General features: G+C 48.7%; 3 protein-coding genes across 4 annotated transcripts; 2 read left to right on the top strand and 1 right to left on the bottom strand.

Moving 5' to 3' along the window:
* Positions 1–134: 134 nt before the first annotated feature.
* On the bottom strand, positions 135–5,665 carry HIGD1A (HIG1 hypoxia inducible domain family member 1A). The gene is made up of 4 exons (XM_033065112.2): positions 5,562–5,665; positions 3,687–3,794; positions 1,875–2,009; positions 135–996 (listed from the first exon to the last, which is right to left on the bottom strand). Exons 2-4 carry the CDS (start codon positions 3,787–3,789, stop codon positions 947–949), a joined length of 288 nt encoding a protein of 95 aa, XP_032921003.1. The 5' UTR covers positions 3,790–3,794; positions 5,562–5,665; the 3' UTR covers positions 135–946.
* Positions 5,666–8,066: 2,401 nt separating this feature from the next.
* ACKR2 (atypical chemokine receptor 2) lies at positions 8,067–12,675 on the top strand. Of its 2 annotated transcripts, none has more exons than XM_033069702.1 (3): positions 8,067–8,250; positions 8,821–8,878; positions 10,594–12,675. In XM_033069702.1, exons 1-3 carry the CDS (start codon positions 8,227–8,229, stop codon positions 11,709–11,711), a joined length of 1,200 nt encoding a protein of 399 aa, XP_032925593.1. In that variant the 5' UTR covers positions 8,067–8,226; the 3' UTR covers positions 11,712–12,675. The 2 variants fall into 2 exon arrangements, with proteins under 2 accessions (XP_032925593.1, XP_032925603.1); XM_033069712.1 differs by lacking the exon at positions 8,067–8,250 and adding an exon at positions 8,490–8,503.
* Positions 12,676–13,934: 1,259 nt separating this feature from the next.
* LOC117005795 (7-alpha-hydroxycholest-4-en-3-one 12-alpha-hydroxylase) lies at positions 13,935–15,488 on the top strand. Its single transcript, XM_033077836.1, has one exon. The coding sequence runs from the start codon at positions 13,950–13,952 to the stop codon at positions 15,477–15,479; it is 1,530 nt and encodes a 509-aa protein (XP_032933727.1). The 5' UTR covers positions 13,935–13,949; the 3' UTR covers positions 15,480–15,488.
* Positions 15,489–16,116: the final 628 nt, after the last annotated feature.

Here is a 16,116-nt window from a genome sequence, read left to right as displayed (position 1 = left end):
ATTATTACCTCCTCTGCTCACTTTTATTCGTGTTTAATCTCCCCCTGCTCCGTACAACAGGTGCGGTTTGTACCTCGTGGTGTCTGTAACATCTGAGATCACAACCATGGAATGTCAGCTAACAGGAGAATAGGTGCTTTTTTTAGAAATTGGCTTTATTTTTGTGACTGCTGTTGGAGGTACAAGGAGTTTGACTCTAAAATAACTCACAGACATGGATTTTAATACCTCAAAGGCGATAGGGGGCTTTTCAGATTTAGAGGTTTTAAAATTTTCTGTGGGGAACAGTACTGCAGAAATCAGCTAGATCAAACACTTTAAAAGCATTAAACCACCAAATTAAGGTTTAGTTTTCACAATATGTATTTTAAATGTTACATTTAGATGTTACTCAGAAGAACACTGTAAATAAAGTTACAAAATATAATCCAAGGGTCTGATATAGCAAAAATAGGGAGCCTGTGCCTTCATTAACAATGAATAAATATAACATTTAAATAGCTGCAACATACTGTGCCTTAAATAAAAAATATAGATGTCTATATATCTCTCAATATTTTAGAAGTCATTTAGTGCTACTGGAAGCTTCTAAGTTACAAAGTTGGAGGCAGAGGATAGAAAATTAACATTCCCTGACAGAAGCCAGCTCAGACATCATGGTTTGGGGCAATAACAAAAGAAGTCACCAGTTTTAGGACTGAGTTGAAGGGAAAAAAATAGGAGGATTGCACTCCACAATATCCCCTAAAAACTGGGATGTGGTGGTGTCAATCAGAGAGACCCAGACCCCCAGGGCACATTCTGAGGCTGCCAGGTCCAGCACAGTGTACCATACACAAAATAGAACAATTCTCTAATGCCATGTATTATTTGTTTTCCTCGACAGGAGGTTGGGAGCTGCAGTACACAGGCCACCACCAGGACAGGGATTTCAGACAGCTTCCCACTATTCCTTGGGCTTCCCCACGTAATCCCGGAACATGGAATACAGCACGCCTGCAGGACAGAAAAAAAAAAAAACCAAAAAAAACAACAAAAAAAACCACAATTAAAGGAATTGTGTTAAAATAAGAAATGATGGGTTTCAAAATCTGAGCAGTTCTCAACAAGATAGAATATTCCCTTCCTCCTCAGCTGCATTTTTTAATAGCAGTGATGGACACTGCAAAATTCTTCATATACAGAGAAACTAGGTATGAAAATTTCTAGACAATTTCTAGACAATTTCTAGACAATTTCTAGACAATTTCTAGACAATTTCTAGACAATTTCTAGACAATTTCTAGACAATTTCTAGACAATTTCTAGACAATTTCTAGACAATTTCTAGACAATTTCTAGACAATTTCTACCCTGAGCTAATTTTAGTTGATTTTGTGGCCAAAGTCAAGCTTTTCTGTTGTTGCTGCTGGGAATGCAGTATGGACAAACAGTGTTTCATGAGATGTACAGACCAAGGGTAGTGTCCTGTACATTCAGAGACACAGGTCCAGTCCTGAAAAAATATATATACATATAAATACGGTCTACACATGCTGTAGATGTTCCAGTGCATTAAATTCAGAAACAGTAACATATTTATAAAGGAAATATTAATGTCACATGAATGTTTTCTTTTTTTTGGCTTGTAAGAGGCAGAGATGCAGAACCTCACATTCCATGCCTGGACATAATCAAAACTGCTACTCTGAAATTAGACATTTAAGTACATAAAATCAGATTACTCCAGAAAGGCTGGGTGAGCACCAGCACAAACATCCTGAAATAAATGTTCTGGATACTTCCACCCAGCCATGTTATCCCCTGGGAGAGGCACAGGAGGCTCTCTCTCCATGGTTCGGCAGCGGCAAGGACAGCTCCCACTCCGTACGTACCGCACGTCAGAGCTCCCACGGCGAAGCCCTGGGCTGCCACACGCATGTGGATCAGGTGAAGGGACATTTTCATGTTACCTCTGTGCTTCAGCTTGTACAGCCCATAGGCAACCACGGCACAAAAGCCACCCATCCCTGCAAGGCAAGGAGAGAATCCCTCTGAGTGGAGATCACTGGGAGGAGAGAAGGGACCCACCCAAACAAAACACTCAGCTCTCTAGGTTGAGAAGACCTTCAAGATCACTGAGTCAAACCATTCCTCCACAACTGCTGAGGCCACTGCTAAACTGTGTCCCCAAGTGTCACATCTATACAGTTTTTCAATTCCAGCTCTGTCCTTGAAGATTTTTTTCCTAATATCCAGTCTAAACTTCCCCTGGCACAACTTGAGGCCATTCTCTCTCATCCGTTTTGGTCTAATCACTCTGGTTTTGTGTAGTGGTAAATCCTAGCTCTGCTTTTACTCCAGTGCCAACTCATTCAAGGCACAAGTCAGTGCAGGGAAGAGCAAGAGATTTCCACCAGCATTAAAATGCCAAAGGAGCAGCTCAAGGTGTCAGAATTCCCTGGATATTTTTCAGACAGAACCAGGACTCCTTCAAGGACACTCACACCCAAGACCCTACTCGGCTGATGCTCAGACTCCCAGTGTCTGGATGCTCCCTGCTGTATCCACTGCCCTGCTGCAGTTGCTATTCTGGGTGTTGTCACATTTGGCCAGGTGCCACCAGGACAGGACAAGTCAGATGTTACTGTCCCCAAGCTCTGAGGAGGGAGGCTCCACCAGGTCTCTTTCCCAGGGCCAGAATTCACCAATAATCCTTCAGCAGAGCAAACAGCTCCAGCACTGATGCTGTCACAGAATACACAGCAGAAATGCACAAACTCTTCCAATTCCAGCTATTTCATTCCATTTTTAGGATTATTTGCACAGTTCATAGGTGGATGCCAAGTTTTAAGTGCTGTGTATATTTTACTGAGCAGAGCACGGGCAGCTTGTCTTCCCTGAGCTGGAGCATTACCAGTGCCACCAAGAAGCTGTAAACACTTAATTCACTCTCATTAAATACCAATTAAGAGTTTTAGGGCCTTCAGCCCAGCTTTGACAAAGGTCAAAGGTGAGTTCTGTCAATCTGCTTCGGGGAACTGGAACTCCTGGAGTTCATGGTACAGCCCAGCAAGGTGGAGACAAAGGCCAGTGACCACAGAAGCAGTGACGGAAATCTGCTGGCAAACACTTGGAACAGCTCACCCCGAGGGACCTCTCTGCTCTCCATTTAAGGTGGCTGCAAATCAAAACGTGTCTTGTGTCAGATAAAAGCTCATCCCTGCTCTCCTCAGAAGCTGACAGCTTTAAGAACTTCCTCAAGCTGGGGTTATGTTACTTTTAGTAACATAAAAGTTACTAAAAAAACACAAACTAAGCGAAGGCAGCAGAGGGCTTAAACATTTACCAGACAGGCTGTAATTTAAATCCTTCTAGTTTGTATTTTGATAGCTTTTAAGTCACTTTGTAATGGTCACGTAATTCCCAGGAACTGTGCTCCAGAACAGCTACACAACACACTCCTTAACCTTGACAGCATCACCTTCACACGTTTTCTAGCCTCACCTAAAAAGCCTTTCAAGGTTTGCTTGTTTAGGGATTTTTCTTATACTTGTAGGTTCTAAGTATTTTATTTAAGGTAACAGACCTCATTAATTTCCCTCTTTCATGTACAACAACTATTATGGGGAAGTAATTCCTAAGTGATTTCCTGTGAACAGAGAATGGTCTTTCCCACATCGATTGTGCAAACACTCTGAACTCACCAATAGGCACGAACGGCGTCTCCTTAAATTTATTTAACAGCCTCGAGGTCTGGCTGGTCTCTGTTTCATACTCAGGGAAAACGGGTTCCTGGCTGGGTGACATGGTGGCTGTGAAGACAAAGAGCCTCCCTTCAGGTTTTGGAACCTCAAATATAGAGTATCTTTAGGGAAAAGAAAATCCCTCGCATATTCCACCAGGCACAAATATCCAGATAGTGAGATATAAGAACAGGCACCACGGACACGTGGTTTAATTCAAGTGAAGTCTTGGGAAGGAGGATTGTAACTTACTAGGAGGGGAAAGAACAAAACAAAACCAAAAAAAGCAGGAAAGCAACAATTTCTCCCATCTGTTTTTGCACCTTTACAGATCCCAGTGATCCCCCCCACAAGCTCACAGGCAGCCACAGAAAGCTTTGGTCACTGCCTGCCTTTCTTTTTAGGAATTCCATGCCTCACCACTCCGCTTGGCTTTCGCAGGCTGGTCCTTTATGGCACTTCTGACCTCAGCAAAGTTCACTTCTCCACCCTCGTTCCCTGCCAAGAGCAGCAGCCACAGCAGTCGGGCTGGGAAGCACGAGCTGCTGCACAAGGTCAGCCCTGCCTGGCAGCTCCTCAGTCACTACAGCCTATCCCACATCAACGTAATTCCAAATTCCTGGTGGCAAACACAGGGATGGAAAACAGCCACCGCTGAGGAGCTGGAACAAGTCCTAAAGCCCTCAATAGCTACAGACTCGCACCAGGAAAAGTCATCCACAGGTGACTTCTCACCTTCCACCAAGGAAAATGAAAAGCAGCAGCCTGAGAAAGGCTCCATTCACAGAACCATCATGACCTAAGTGATGCCATCCTCCAGAACTTCCCAGTTTTTTGTGCTGGGAATTGCACGGATTACACCAAGACCTGTTCCCTCCTCAGTGCTCGGCATAAGCATCACTCAGTTAATGACAACTTCTGCCAGTGACACCACAGAGAGCATGGCTAGAAAAATCTCTACTGCTATTGTTCAGTTTTACCACCAACGGCAAAACACAGCTCAGGGGCACGTGGAAAGGCTCCAGACTCTCGGAATAAACCAAGAGGAATTTCATTAAGCAGGCGCCAGTAACCATAGGCAAGAAGAGACATTTCAAAGGTAGCTGCGCTCCCTGCTTATGCAGCATTTCGTGCACACCCATGTGAGCAGACTGACTGGTTCTGAAACCATTTCCTCTGCAAGGCCAAAGGATTTGGTCTCTCTGCGCCTGCTACAACCCCTCGTATTTGCTTAATGTAAATAATAGTTTTACCCTGACTCAATCAGAGAAAGGAACAAGAGTTCCCTGTCACTCAGCAGAGGAGGAAACAACCAGAGGTGAGATTTACACAAGAAAATTATATTAAAAGTGAAACAACTCATCCACCACGATGGGTTTCTGTGACCTTCAGCCCTGACCTTGCCGACACCGAAGAGGGAGGTCAGGGCACCTGCTTGACCGGTGTCACCCTCGGGGGACACCGAGGGAGGACAACGAGTGGGAAGGTGACAGGTCCCAGCATCCCTCCCGGGCAAGGGGGAGGCCCTGGGTACCCCCGGGCTGCTTTCCGCCTGCGCAGCCCCACACGGGGATCCTTCCCCACCGCAGCCCCAGGCCCCCGCACCCCACACGGGGACTCTTCCCCACTGCGGCCCCAGGCACCTTCACCGCACTCCGGCCTTCCGCCCCACGTCCCCACACCCCCACATGGGGCCTCTGCTGCACTCCTGCCCCAACCACTTCCACCCCACATGGGAGCCCTTCCTCGCTGCAGCCCCAGGCACTCGCACCCCCCTGCAGGGCTCTGGCTGTGTCCCCCCGGTTGTGTCCCGCCCGCCCCACGCCCGGCTCTCACCGCGCTGCTCCGACACCGGCCGGCGTCTGCCGCGCCAGGCCCCCCCCTCGCCTCTTATTGGCCGCTTCCGCTCCGCCCCTCCGTCGGGACCACAACTCCCAGCGTGCCGCGCGCCCGCGCGCCTGCCGACAGCCAATCAGGAGCGTGGCCGCGGCCACAACTTCCTTATGCGGGCGCGGGGGCGGGGCTGTGGTGACGTCACGCGCGGCGCGCCGCATTGCGGCGGGGCGGCAGCGGGGGGCGGCCGGCAGGGGGCGCTGCGGGGCGTTGCCTCAGTGAGGGCGTGCGCGCGTTCGCGGTGCGGAGCCCCGGGCTCGAACTCTGGTTTAACCCCAAACCAGCGCGTCTGGCACCGTCTGCGGGCACAAAAACAGCTACTGCCACCTTCTGCCCCTTGTCTGCTCTTCCCTTCAAAAACCTCCCGTGTTTGCCCACTGTGAGAGTCGGGCAGTTTCAAATTAAAAGGGAAGAGCTTTAGATGAGATATCAGGGAGAAATGGTTCCCTGTGAGGGTGGAGAGGCCCCAGCACACGGTGCCCAGAGCAGCTCTGGCTGTCCGTGCATCCCTGGCAGTGTCCGAGGCCGGGTTGGACATTGGGGCTTGGAGTACCTGGGACAGTGCAAGGTGTCCCTGCCATGGCAGGGAATGGGATGTGTGCAGGAAATCCCGCTCGGAAAAGCCATGAAGGACACAAAGGAGTTCTGCAGCATTATTGGGATAAAGGGAGAGAGGCCACTGGGGCACAGCCCGCGGGGTTTTCTCTCTCTCGAGGTTTTGGAGGGCGCAGCCTCCTTTTATCCCAAACTCCTTTTTTTATCTCAAACTTCCTTCCCCCACTGGCCAAGGTACCAGGAAGGTGCAGCCTTCCCGAACCTCCTGCCACATATTCCCCCCCTTGAAGCTGTCATTTTACCCCAAAGCTCAGAAGTTCAGGGTTGTGTGGCCCCATTTGGCTGTTTCAGGAGCCAATCTGTCCAGGCTCAAAGTTGGTACAGACATTAACCCCATTTCAGAGCCGTTCACACCCATCCCCTCACCATGGAATTGTTTGTAAAGACATCAGCACACATCTTCCCTATTCTTGAAATGTCTTTAAGGTCCCTTCCAACCCAAACCCTTCTGAGATTCTCTGAAATTTAGGCTCTTACTTTGTCCTTTGCTGAAGAGCTTCCACTTGATGTCAGAACGATGGAATGGTTTGGGTTGGAAGGGACCTTCAGGTTCATCCCATTCCATCCCTGCCTGGTCCTTCCACCAGACCAGGTTGCTCCAAGCCCTGTCCAACCTGGAACATTTCCAGGACAGCCACAGTTTCTCTGGCTCTCCCTCAGTCTGATTGTCTTGCTGCTGAATTATATCATTGACTATGTTTTCCCATATTTCAGCTTTCAAGCAAACCTTGTTTTACCCCCGCTCTGTGCCAGGATTTTGATGCCCAAAGACAACCTAGAAATTGCTCCTGTCTTAAACTGTGCTCTGGAAGAGGAAGAAGAATCTGCTGGTGTCCCAAAGATGCCTAAAACCTCTTGCTAAATCTGAGAACAGATCATCAGAGCAAAACAGCAAAGATAAATCCTTTTGTCTCTAAACCCAGTGCTCCTGTGTGGTGTTTGTACCTCCCCATCTCCAGGCTGGGGGAAGGCAGAGCTGCTGCTCCTGCAGGGTCACTCTGCCACCGACATGTGGCACAAAATAAAGTGGCTCAGACAAGCACTACATCTCTCTAAATGTGCTGCCCATTACCCCTAATCTGGTTACCTTAATTGCCAAAGCCATTAGGGCCCTGCAGTCTGAAAGGAAACAAAAAATCTATGCAATTACCAGCCCTGAAATTGAGTTAAAATTTTGTAATAAATTACAGTGAAGGCCACTTTCTCCAGTGACTCTCAGAGGCACGTTTAATTCTCTGCTTCAGGGCAGAAACTCAATTAAAAACAAAAACTTATTTCATTTTAATTGCTGGCCTAATGAAACCTCTGTCACCTGCAGCTTCCAGCGTCTCAGCTCTGCAAGTGGCTTCTTGCTCTCTGCTGTTGTGTGTGTTGCACACACATTATAATCATATATATTTATTACAGGATGTATTTTAAGTGCAGCAGCAGATGGTGGCAAACATGGAAGTGGGTAAAAATAACAGAAATTTCTCTTTGTGTATCCACCTGCTACAGGGGGGTTGGATATAGAACTGTGGGCATCACTGCTGCTCTGCTCCTGTTTTTGCCAGAGTGGTTTGGGGTGTATAAAATGCACTGGGGTTGGCCCAGGGGCACAGCCAGGGTGTTCCTGTGGCTCTGTTTGTTGGTGAGATGAGGAAACGAGCACCCACTCACCCATGCTCACCCAAAAACTCCTCCAATAAACCAGAAACACTTTTGGCAGAGGTAATTCCTGCTGTGGCAGGGGATGAGGATCCTGCAGCATCCCGGTGACACGTGGGTTGTTCAGATTTCCTGGAAAACACATGGATTCTTACAGCAGGCTCTCAGCCCTGGAAGCTGCTGTAAAACACAGGGTGGGGATCATTCTTCTAGTGCTGCCAAGGAATCACAGCACCAGGAAAACAAAAAAAAAACAAAATAGTGAGGTTTTGCTGAGCTCACGTTTCCTGACTGTCCTCCTACATCAGCAAAAGTTCCTAAAAGCCTGGTTCAAGCCTCGGGCAGGATGGAAGCAGGAGAAGCAGCTCCTGTAAGTGCCTTTTCTTCTGCTTGCTTGTAGACAAAGCTACACAAAAAAACCTGGCAAAGTCCTTTTTTGTTTTTGAGAAGTAGCCAGTTTGGGATTGGGATTAATTCCAGAGCTCAGCTCTCCCTTCCACTCTGAGCTACGGGAGGGGATGTGGACACCAGTGCCGCGCTGATGTGGAGGGAGAAGGATGTGGCAGAGGGAGGAAAGGAATCTCTGTGGGCTGGAAGAGACCCAAATGCAAATGTTGGGAATGGTTTGTGTTGGTGTGGGCAGAGGGGATGTGAAGGGGAGGGTGTTTAGGAGTCTTGAGTGGTGCTGTGATCAGCAGGGTGGGCAGCTTTGGTTTCCTCCTGGAAGCCTGCAGTCACAACTGAGAGTGAATTTCCTCTAAAATATGATACAGAAAAGAAATTTCAAAAAGCTCATTCCTAGACAAGCCTTTTTATGGCACTTTCCCGTGGCAGATCCCTGCTCTCCCACTGCTCTGTCTGAAGGGCTCTGCAGCTCTTGCCAAAGAACAGCACGAAAACATTTCAATCCAGCTCAAACCCATTTTTGTTTTCTTTTCAGCTGCCTGGAACTGTCTGGAAAGAGTATTTAAACAATTTCAATCATGAGACCACAGCAGGTACGTCCAGAGCTTCACCCCTTACAGCTGCACATCCCCTCAGAGCTTGTGGGGTGGAGGGGCTCCCCTTTTCCTGGGGTGTTTGTGGGGAGGGAGCCATCCCTAAAACCTGCAGATCCACTGTGGGGTATGTCCTCATTGGGATGCACAGCACAGCCAGGGACCAACAGCTCCATGTTCTCATTTCTGAGCGGTGCAGATCTCTGCAGGGAGAAACAGATCCTCGAGGAGAGGCTGGAGCTACACAGACAGGCCCGTCTGGGATTGCTGGAAAATGAGCCCCAGGGAAAAGATGGATAGCTTTGGCCATGGCTGAAAAAAATTGTGGTTAGGGATAGAGGGGATGTTTACACAATTTTTTGCAAAACTTTTTTGTTTTGCTGTCAGAATCTGAGGGGTAACTTTGATTTTTAAACTCCTCAATAACCTTCAAAGTGCCAACAGCACCAGGCAAATCCCATCTTCTACTGTGTGAAATGGGCTCCTCAGTGAAAGCTTTTGTCCTGAAATTCAGATCCCAAAAGTAGGAGGCTCCCAATCACTCACCATTTCCTGAAATCTGGGCTGCAGCTATCTAAACACTGACACCCACACCCACAGTTCCAGGGAGTGACCACTGCAGGGGTTGTCTCATGCAGAATTGATTCCAGCAATGTTTTTCCAGCTGAATCTCTCCCTCTCACCATAAGTCAGGACTGCATTCTGGTGCCTACCTGTGCTCACCTGATGAGTCTTTGAGCAGCCTGGGGTAATGGAAGGTGTCCCTGCCATGGGAGGAGGCTTGGAATAAGATGATCTTCAAGGTCCCTTCCAATCCAAACCATTCTGGGATCCTATGAATCCTGTATTTTCCACTTACTTGTGCCTTTTACCAGAATCCATGTCTTGTTGTCCTAGAGTTGGCATGGAGAGGGGTCAGTGTCTTCCCAGGAGCAGGGAGATGTTCAACATTTCCCCTTTGGGAGCAGCCCCACTGACATAAAGGTGCTGATGGCAGGTTCTTCTTTACCAAGAATTGAGATGCTGCTTTCTCAGTAGTGACCCAGCTGAATGTAAGCAGCTCACAGTGAACTGTGGTGGTGGATTTCCTGTCATTTAGGGCAAAAACTTTGCTAAAAGCTTGTGGTAGTGTCAGGAGGAAGTAGTGATTTATGTCAGAGGAAACCATGCTCATTCATTTTTATGTGTCTGAGTAAAGAAAGCAGAATTAATTTGGGGTTTTGGTTTGTTGTTTTTACATATACACGTATCCCCATGCTTAGGCTAAGGCCAAGTTGTTCAGGACAAAAATACTCACCAGACAGTGACAGAAACTTAAACCCATGAAATTCCAGTCCCTGAAGGGAGTTTGCAAGAAAGACTAAGAGGGGCTTTTTACAAGAGCATGGAGTGACAGGACAAGGGGGAACGGCTTCAAACTGAAAGAGGGTAGGTTTGGATCAAATATTAGGAGGAAGTTCTTTGCTGTGAGGCCCTGGCACAGGGTGCCCAGAGAAGCTGGGGCTCTCGCTGGATCCCTGGCAGTGTCCAAGGCCAGGTTGGATAGGGCTTGGGGCAACCTGGGACAGTGGAGGGTGGAACAAAATGATCTTTCAGATCCCTTCCGACCCAAACCATTCTGTGATTCTATGAACTAAAGAAAAGCCTGCTGTGATGTGATGTTTGCTTCCTGTATGAATTGGAACCACACTTTGATCCCTTTCCCTTGCTCCTAGGCAGCCACTGGTCAAACACAACCTCAGGAGTGACAGCAACAACCCCAGACACGTGGCTGGGTGCTGCCAATTCAAGTGAGTACCCATATGAGTACCTGGATGAGGAGGATTATGAGCTCTATGGCCCCTGCACCAAAGAGGAGGTGCTCTCCTTCAGCAGGGTGTTCTTGCCATCATTTTACACCGTGATCTTCCTGGTTGGAATGGCTGGGAATGCCCTCCTCTTTGCTGTCCTCCTCATGTACATCAAGAAGAAAAAGAAGATGACTGAGCTGTACCTGCTGAACCTGGTGGTTTCAGACTTCTTCCTGCTGCTGACCCTTCCTTTCTGGGCTCTGCACATTTCTCAGTGGGTCACCTGGGACATCTTGTGCCCATTCTTAAACGCCATGTACACTCTGAACTTCTACAGTGGCATCTTCTTTGTGAGCTGCATGAGCCTGGACATGTATCTGCAGATAGTTCATGCTTGCTCTCCTCACAGCTCCACGGTGTGGAGGAATTCCATCCCCGTCTTGTTGGTGATGTGGATCCTTTCCATAGCTCTCTCCATTCCTGATGGCCTCTTCACCAGCACAAGAGAAATTCAAAACAAAACCATCATGTGCACCCAGGATTATGGCCAGGAACACTTATTTTGGAAAGTTGTCTTTCGGGTGATTCAAAACACCCTGGGGTTCCTCCTCCCCTTGCTCTTCATGACGTTCTGCTACTCCCGCATCGTGTGTGTCCTCAACACCTCGCAGATACCTGGCTCCAGGAGAGCTCTCTGCTTAGTCTTTACTCTGGTGGGGGTCTTCTTTGTGCTGTGGTGTCCTTACAACGTTGTGCTCATCCTCCACTCCCTGCAGGATGTCGGTGTGATCAGGAGCTGTGAAAGCAGTAGGAAACTGGACTATGCCCTGCAGATCACGGAGAGCTTGAGCTTTGTCCACTGCTGTCTCAACCCCTTGCTCTATGCTTTTGTGAAGAAACGGTTCAGGGCGTATTTGTGGAAGATCCCTCAGGCCATTTTCAGGAGAGGAGCTTTCTTTTCCATCCAGGACTCCCAGACGAGCCCATCTTGCAGCAGATACACAGCTCAGATAGAAATGCTGAGCATCACAAATGCATCATAAATACTGACATTATTTACATTATGTGTGTGCCCTCTGTGCTGTATTTTACCAGTCCTGCCCATGACGGAGTTGGTGTGAGCCCACAGCACTGTGTAACCAGATAGTTCATCCTAGCAACAGCCTTGAGATGAGGAATTTCCATACTGGGATTGGAAAAATACATGTGGGATCTGTTTCTGTTGGAAGTAGAATTATTATGAAAAGATTGTCCTGGATTTGCACTAATGGGAAAAACCCAGTTGCCATCTGGAGTATATAAGGCAGTAGCAAATAAAGAAGGAGATTTCTCAATGTTGTGCCTTAAAAAATGCAGTCTGGAACTCGAGAAGAGATTCTCCTCCTCCCTGGCATGGGCTGAGGAATGGATTTCCATGCTCATCAGGCCAGAAGCACTGCCAAGGGATGGCTTTGCTTCTCCTGGCTCTTACCATTTCCCAGATGATTTAACCAGGATAATCTCACTTTCTACCAGGACATAGAACTGAAGGAAGGACTGCACACCTTTAAGCTGAGTTGTTCTCTGTCACGATGAGCTGGGCCACACTGGGACCTGCTGAGCAGGGAGCTGTGACTTTCCAAGGGGCAGAGCCTGGGTTAGAGATCAGTTCAATCCTCAGCTGGTTTGAGACCAGTTTGATCAGAACAAAGTCCAGACCAGTAACAATCAGTGAGAAAGAGATAAAAAGTGTGCTCAGCAGAACGGTGGTGGAGGTATTTGCCTTCCAAGATCCAGTTTGACAAGATAAAATACAGATCCATGAATACCACTTGTCACACTGGCTTTGAATCACCACAGAGTGAGAGCATGGCCTGAACAGAAGTGCACAGAGAGCTGATGGTCAATCCTTATTACCCAGTGCAGCTTTGAAGTTCAAGGTTCTGAGTTTGCTGACTTATTTGAAGGCATTATTCACCCCAAATGCTCCTGAACCTGAAATGGTCCCTTTCCACCCTGAAAACCTATTAAGACTGAAAGTTGCCTAGAGTTATACAAATAAAATTATTAATTTAAGAGAAAGCACTCATCACCTTTATTTTATTACTACATAAGGTTACAGGACTGAGGAGGGCTTTGGGTTGATCACTGCTGTTATTTTTCTTCCCAGCATTGCTACAGTGTTTTTCCAAAATTGTAAGGTTGGGAGCTTTCCTTAAAAAAAAACAAAGCCTGAATAAATATTTAGCTGATGCTATGATATGGCCTTCACTCCATGGGTGAGGTCACGGGAGGGAATGAGGAAAGGGACAACAGCTGGGAAGCTAAAAAGAAGATGGAGATCTCAGACAGAGCAAGGCTCTTGGGACTGTGGAAGACTTATGATGGGATGCTCTAGGGAAGAGCAAAGGTGAGGAAATGGAGGGGAGTTAAGGTCACTCTCCATCCTGCATGAGAAGAGGTCCAAGCACTAGCAGCTGTGGTGACAGTCTGGGTAGATGAGGCTGGCAGCACCCAGAGGAGCAGTGCCAGGAGGGACACAGGGTCCCTGGCATTGTCCCCAACCCTATCTGGAGAGAGATAATGGGAGTTTGAGAAGGAGAAGGGAAGTGGGTAAATCAGAAGTGCTGTGGTCCCCATGAGCACTGCTCCCTAGCCAGGGGTTGGGTGGGGCAGTTGGACACTCTGGACCCCTCCAGTGCCAAATGTGGTGACTCAAGCTCTCCTCACTCATGGGACAGCTCAACTGCTTTGCTTTGCACCCACACAGAGCAGTAGCACTTGAACTGTTCATTGGCAAAGCCCTCCTGGCACACTCCTGCTGTGGAGAACACCAAAATATCAGAGGTTTTTCCTTCTCTTGGCTTTTGAGACCTGGTCAGCTCAGCTGTGACCCCCTTCCCTTGGTCCTGTGCTTATTTCCAGCATCCACGCTTGGTTTCATTTTTTTCAGCAGGTGTCCACAGCCTGGTCTTAAAGGCAGAAATCACAGAGTGGGATTCTCTGAACCTTCTCCTTACAAAATCTGGGCTCCATGCAGCCTAGAGAAGGGAATTTTGCCTCATGCCAAAACCCATCCCCCTAGTACTCCAATAGGATTCCAACATACCTTCCACCTTAAAAATCTTCTGTTCACCCAGGACAAGTTCACTGTGGAGCAGGGCCAAGGCAAACACTTACAGCCAATGAGGACAGAAGCTGGCAGCTCTGTATCTGCCCATCAGCTGCTGGGGGCGGATAAAATGCACATTCCTGCCCCGACCTGTCTCTAGTCCAAGCTCCCAGAGGGGCACAGAGCTCTCATGGCGCTCTGGGTGATTCTGCTCTGTGCCCTGGTGTCATCACTGCTCGGTGGGCTCTATGTCCTGGGTGTGTTTCGGAGACAGAGACCCAATGAGCCACCCCTGGACAAAGGTACCATTCCCTGGCTGGGCTATCTGCTGGAGTTCCAAAAGGACAGCTCAGAGTTTCTCAAAAGGATGCAGAGGAAACACGGGGATGTTTTCACGGTGCTGATCGGTGGCTATTACTTCACCTTTGTGATGGATCCCTTCTGCTTTGGCTCCATTGTGAAGGAATCACGAGCTAAACTGGACTTTAGGACTAATGCAACTCAGCTGGTCCTGCGTGTTTTTGGCTACAAGCCCACTGAAGCCACTCACAGCGTGGTTCATACCTCAAGCACAAAGCACCTGATGGGAGATGGCCTCACTGTCCTCACACAAGCCACCATGGACAGCTTTCGGAAGCTGCTGCTTTTCAACATGAGCTTGGGAGAGAAGAGGGTGTGGCAAGAAGAAAACCTCTTCCACTACTGCTACAACATTGTCTTCAGAGCTGGGTATCTGGCTCTGTATGGCACTGAGCCCCCTCAAGGAGCAGGGAACAAGGAGAAGGCTGAAGAGCAGGATCGCCTCCACTCCAACCAGCTCTTCCAGGAGTTTCGGAAGTACGACCGCCTCTTCCCTCGCCTGGCCTTTGCTCTGTTGTCTCCCAAGGACAAAAGAGAAGCTGAGAGGCTGAAGAGACACTTCTGGAACACGCTGTCTGTGAAGAAGGTCTGGCAGAAGGACAATATCAGTAGCTGGATAAGTGATCAAGACCAACTTCTGGCAGAAAACGGTGTCCCCGAGTACATGCGGAATCGTTTCATGTTCATGCTCCTCTGGGCATCCCAAGGCAACACGGGCCCAACTGCCTTCTGGCTCCTCTTGTATCTGCTGAAACATCCAGAGGCTCTGCAGGCTGTGAGAGATGAGGTGGATAAAGTCTCCAGGGAGAGTGGGCAGGAAGTAAAAGCAGGGAGCCCCCCAGTTACTGTCACCAGGGACATGCTGAACCAGACTCCTCTACTGGACAGTGCTCTGGAGGAGACCCTGAGGCTGGTGGCGGCCCCACTGCTGGTCAGAGCTGTCCTGGAGGACACCTGCCTGAGGACAAGCAGTGGGACAGAGCTCACCCTCCGCAAGGGGGACAGGGTGGCTCTGTTCCCACACATCTCCGTGCAGATGAACCCAGAAATCCACGAGGAGCCTCACAAATTTAAGTACGACCGTTTCATAAACCCAGACGGCACCAGGAAAGATTTCTACAGAAACGGGAAGAAGCTGAAATTTGTCAACATGCCTTGGGGGGCAGGAGTTTCCACCTGTCCCGGGCGGTTCTTTGCCACTGCTGAAATGAAATTGTTTGTGTTCTTGATGCTGAGTCACTTTGAGCTGGAGCTGGTCGATGGGGAGGAGGAGATCCCAGCCATAGACATCAGCCGCTGGGGATTCGGGACGATGCAGCCTGTCCGTGACATTCGCTTCAGATACCGGCCTCGCTTTTAACCTGGGCACTCCAGCTGGGGCTGTTTGTTCTGCTGTCCCCTATGGAACAAATTGTCTGATCCCGTGGTTATCAGATCCGTGCAGCGCCAACACTGATACCATCTTGTTTGCTCAATGTTTATTGTGGCTTTTGTGTTTATCTCCTCCTCATGTGCTGCTGCTGTGCTGTTTTGTTGCTTATTGGATGGAGCTTTGCACAGAGAGACAAAGTTTGCCCTGTCAGGCTACTCCCATCCTGGGGGCCATCAGCCCACAGAAAGCAAGAGGAGCACAGGGTCAGACTGACAGGTGGGAACACAAATTCAGGCCTTCCAAGGAACAAGGGTTTTGTCCAGGTTCCTCCCAGGGCTGCCCCAGCAGAGCATCTGGCACGACTCCCATGGAGATGTGTCATCTCTGGATCACTGCCTGGGATAAGGGAGATTATCTCAAGGCAGGGGAGACATCCCTTTTGGGAATGCACAGGATTTATAACAGAATGTTTGGGGAAGGAACTAAAGGGGGAAAAAGGAGGGATTTGGGTGATTTGGGGAGGAAAATTGAGACGTAAGGGGATGAAAAGGGCTGGTTGGGTGCATATAGGTGACAGGTCCATAGACTTGTCTGGTCACACCCTGCAGCTGATCATTTATTTTCC

Source organism: Catharus ustulatus, chromosome 1, assembly GCF_009819885.2.
Source record: "Catharus ustulatus isolate bCatUst1 chromosome 1, bCatUst1.pri.v2, whole genome shotgun sequence".
NCBI lineage: Eukaryota > Metazoa > Chordata > Aves > Passeriformes > Turdidae > Catharus > Catharus ustulatus.
Note: the sequence above shows the minus strand (reverse complement) of the source record. Positions and strands in the feature narration are given on the sequence as shown.

Bases quoted from the DNA above. Each gene is read 5' to 3' on its own strand.
- HIGD1A (XM_033065112.2), bottom strand. From the start codon at position 3,789: ATGTCACCCAGCCAGGAACCCGTTTTCCCTGAGTATGAAACAGAGACC. The intron at 2,010-3,686 runs GTGAGTTCAGAG...CTTGCCTTGCAG, and splicing joins GACGCCGTTCGTGCCTATTG to GGATGGGTGGCTTTTGTGCC. The intron at 997-1,874 runs GTACGTACGGAG...TCTGTCCTGCAG, and splicing joins CGTGGGAGCTCTGACGTGCG to GCGTGCTGTATTCCATGTTC.
- ACKR2 (XM_033069702.1), top strand. From the start codon at position 8,227: ATGGAAGCAGGAGAAGCAGCTCCT. The intron at 8,251-8,820 runs GTAAGTGCCTTT...TTTTCTTTTCAG, and splicing joins AAGCAGGAGAAGCAGCTCCT to CTGCCTGGAACTGTCTGGAA. The intron at 8,879-10,593 runs GTACGTCCAGAG...CCTTGCTCCTAG, and splicing joins CAATCATGAGACCACAGCAG to GCAGCCACTGGTCAAACACA.
- LOC117005795 (XM_033077836.1), top strand. From the start codon at position 13,950: ATGGCGCTCTGGGTGATTCTGCTCTGTGCCCTGGTGTCATCACTGCTC.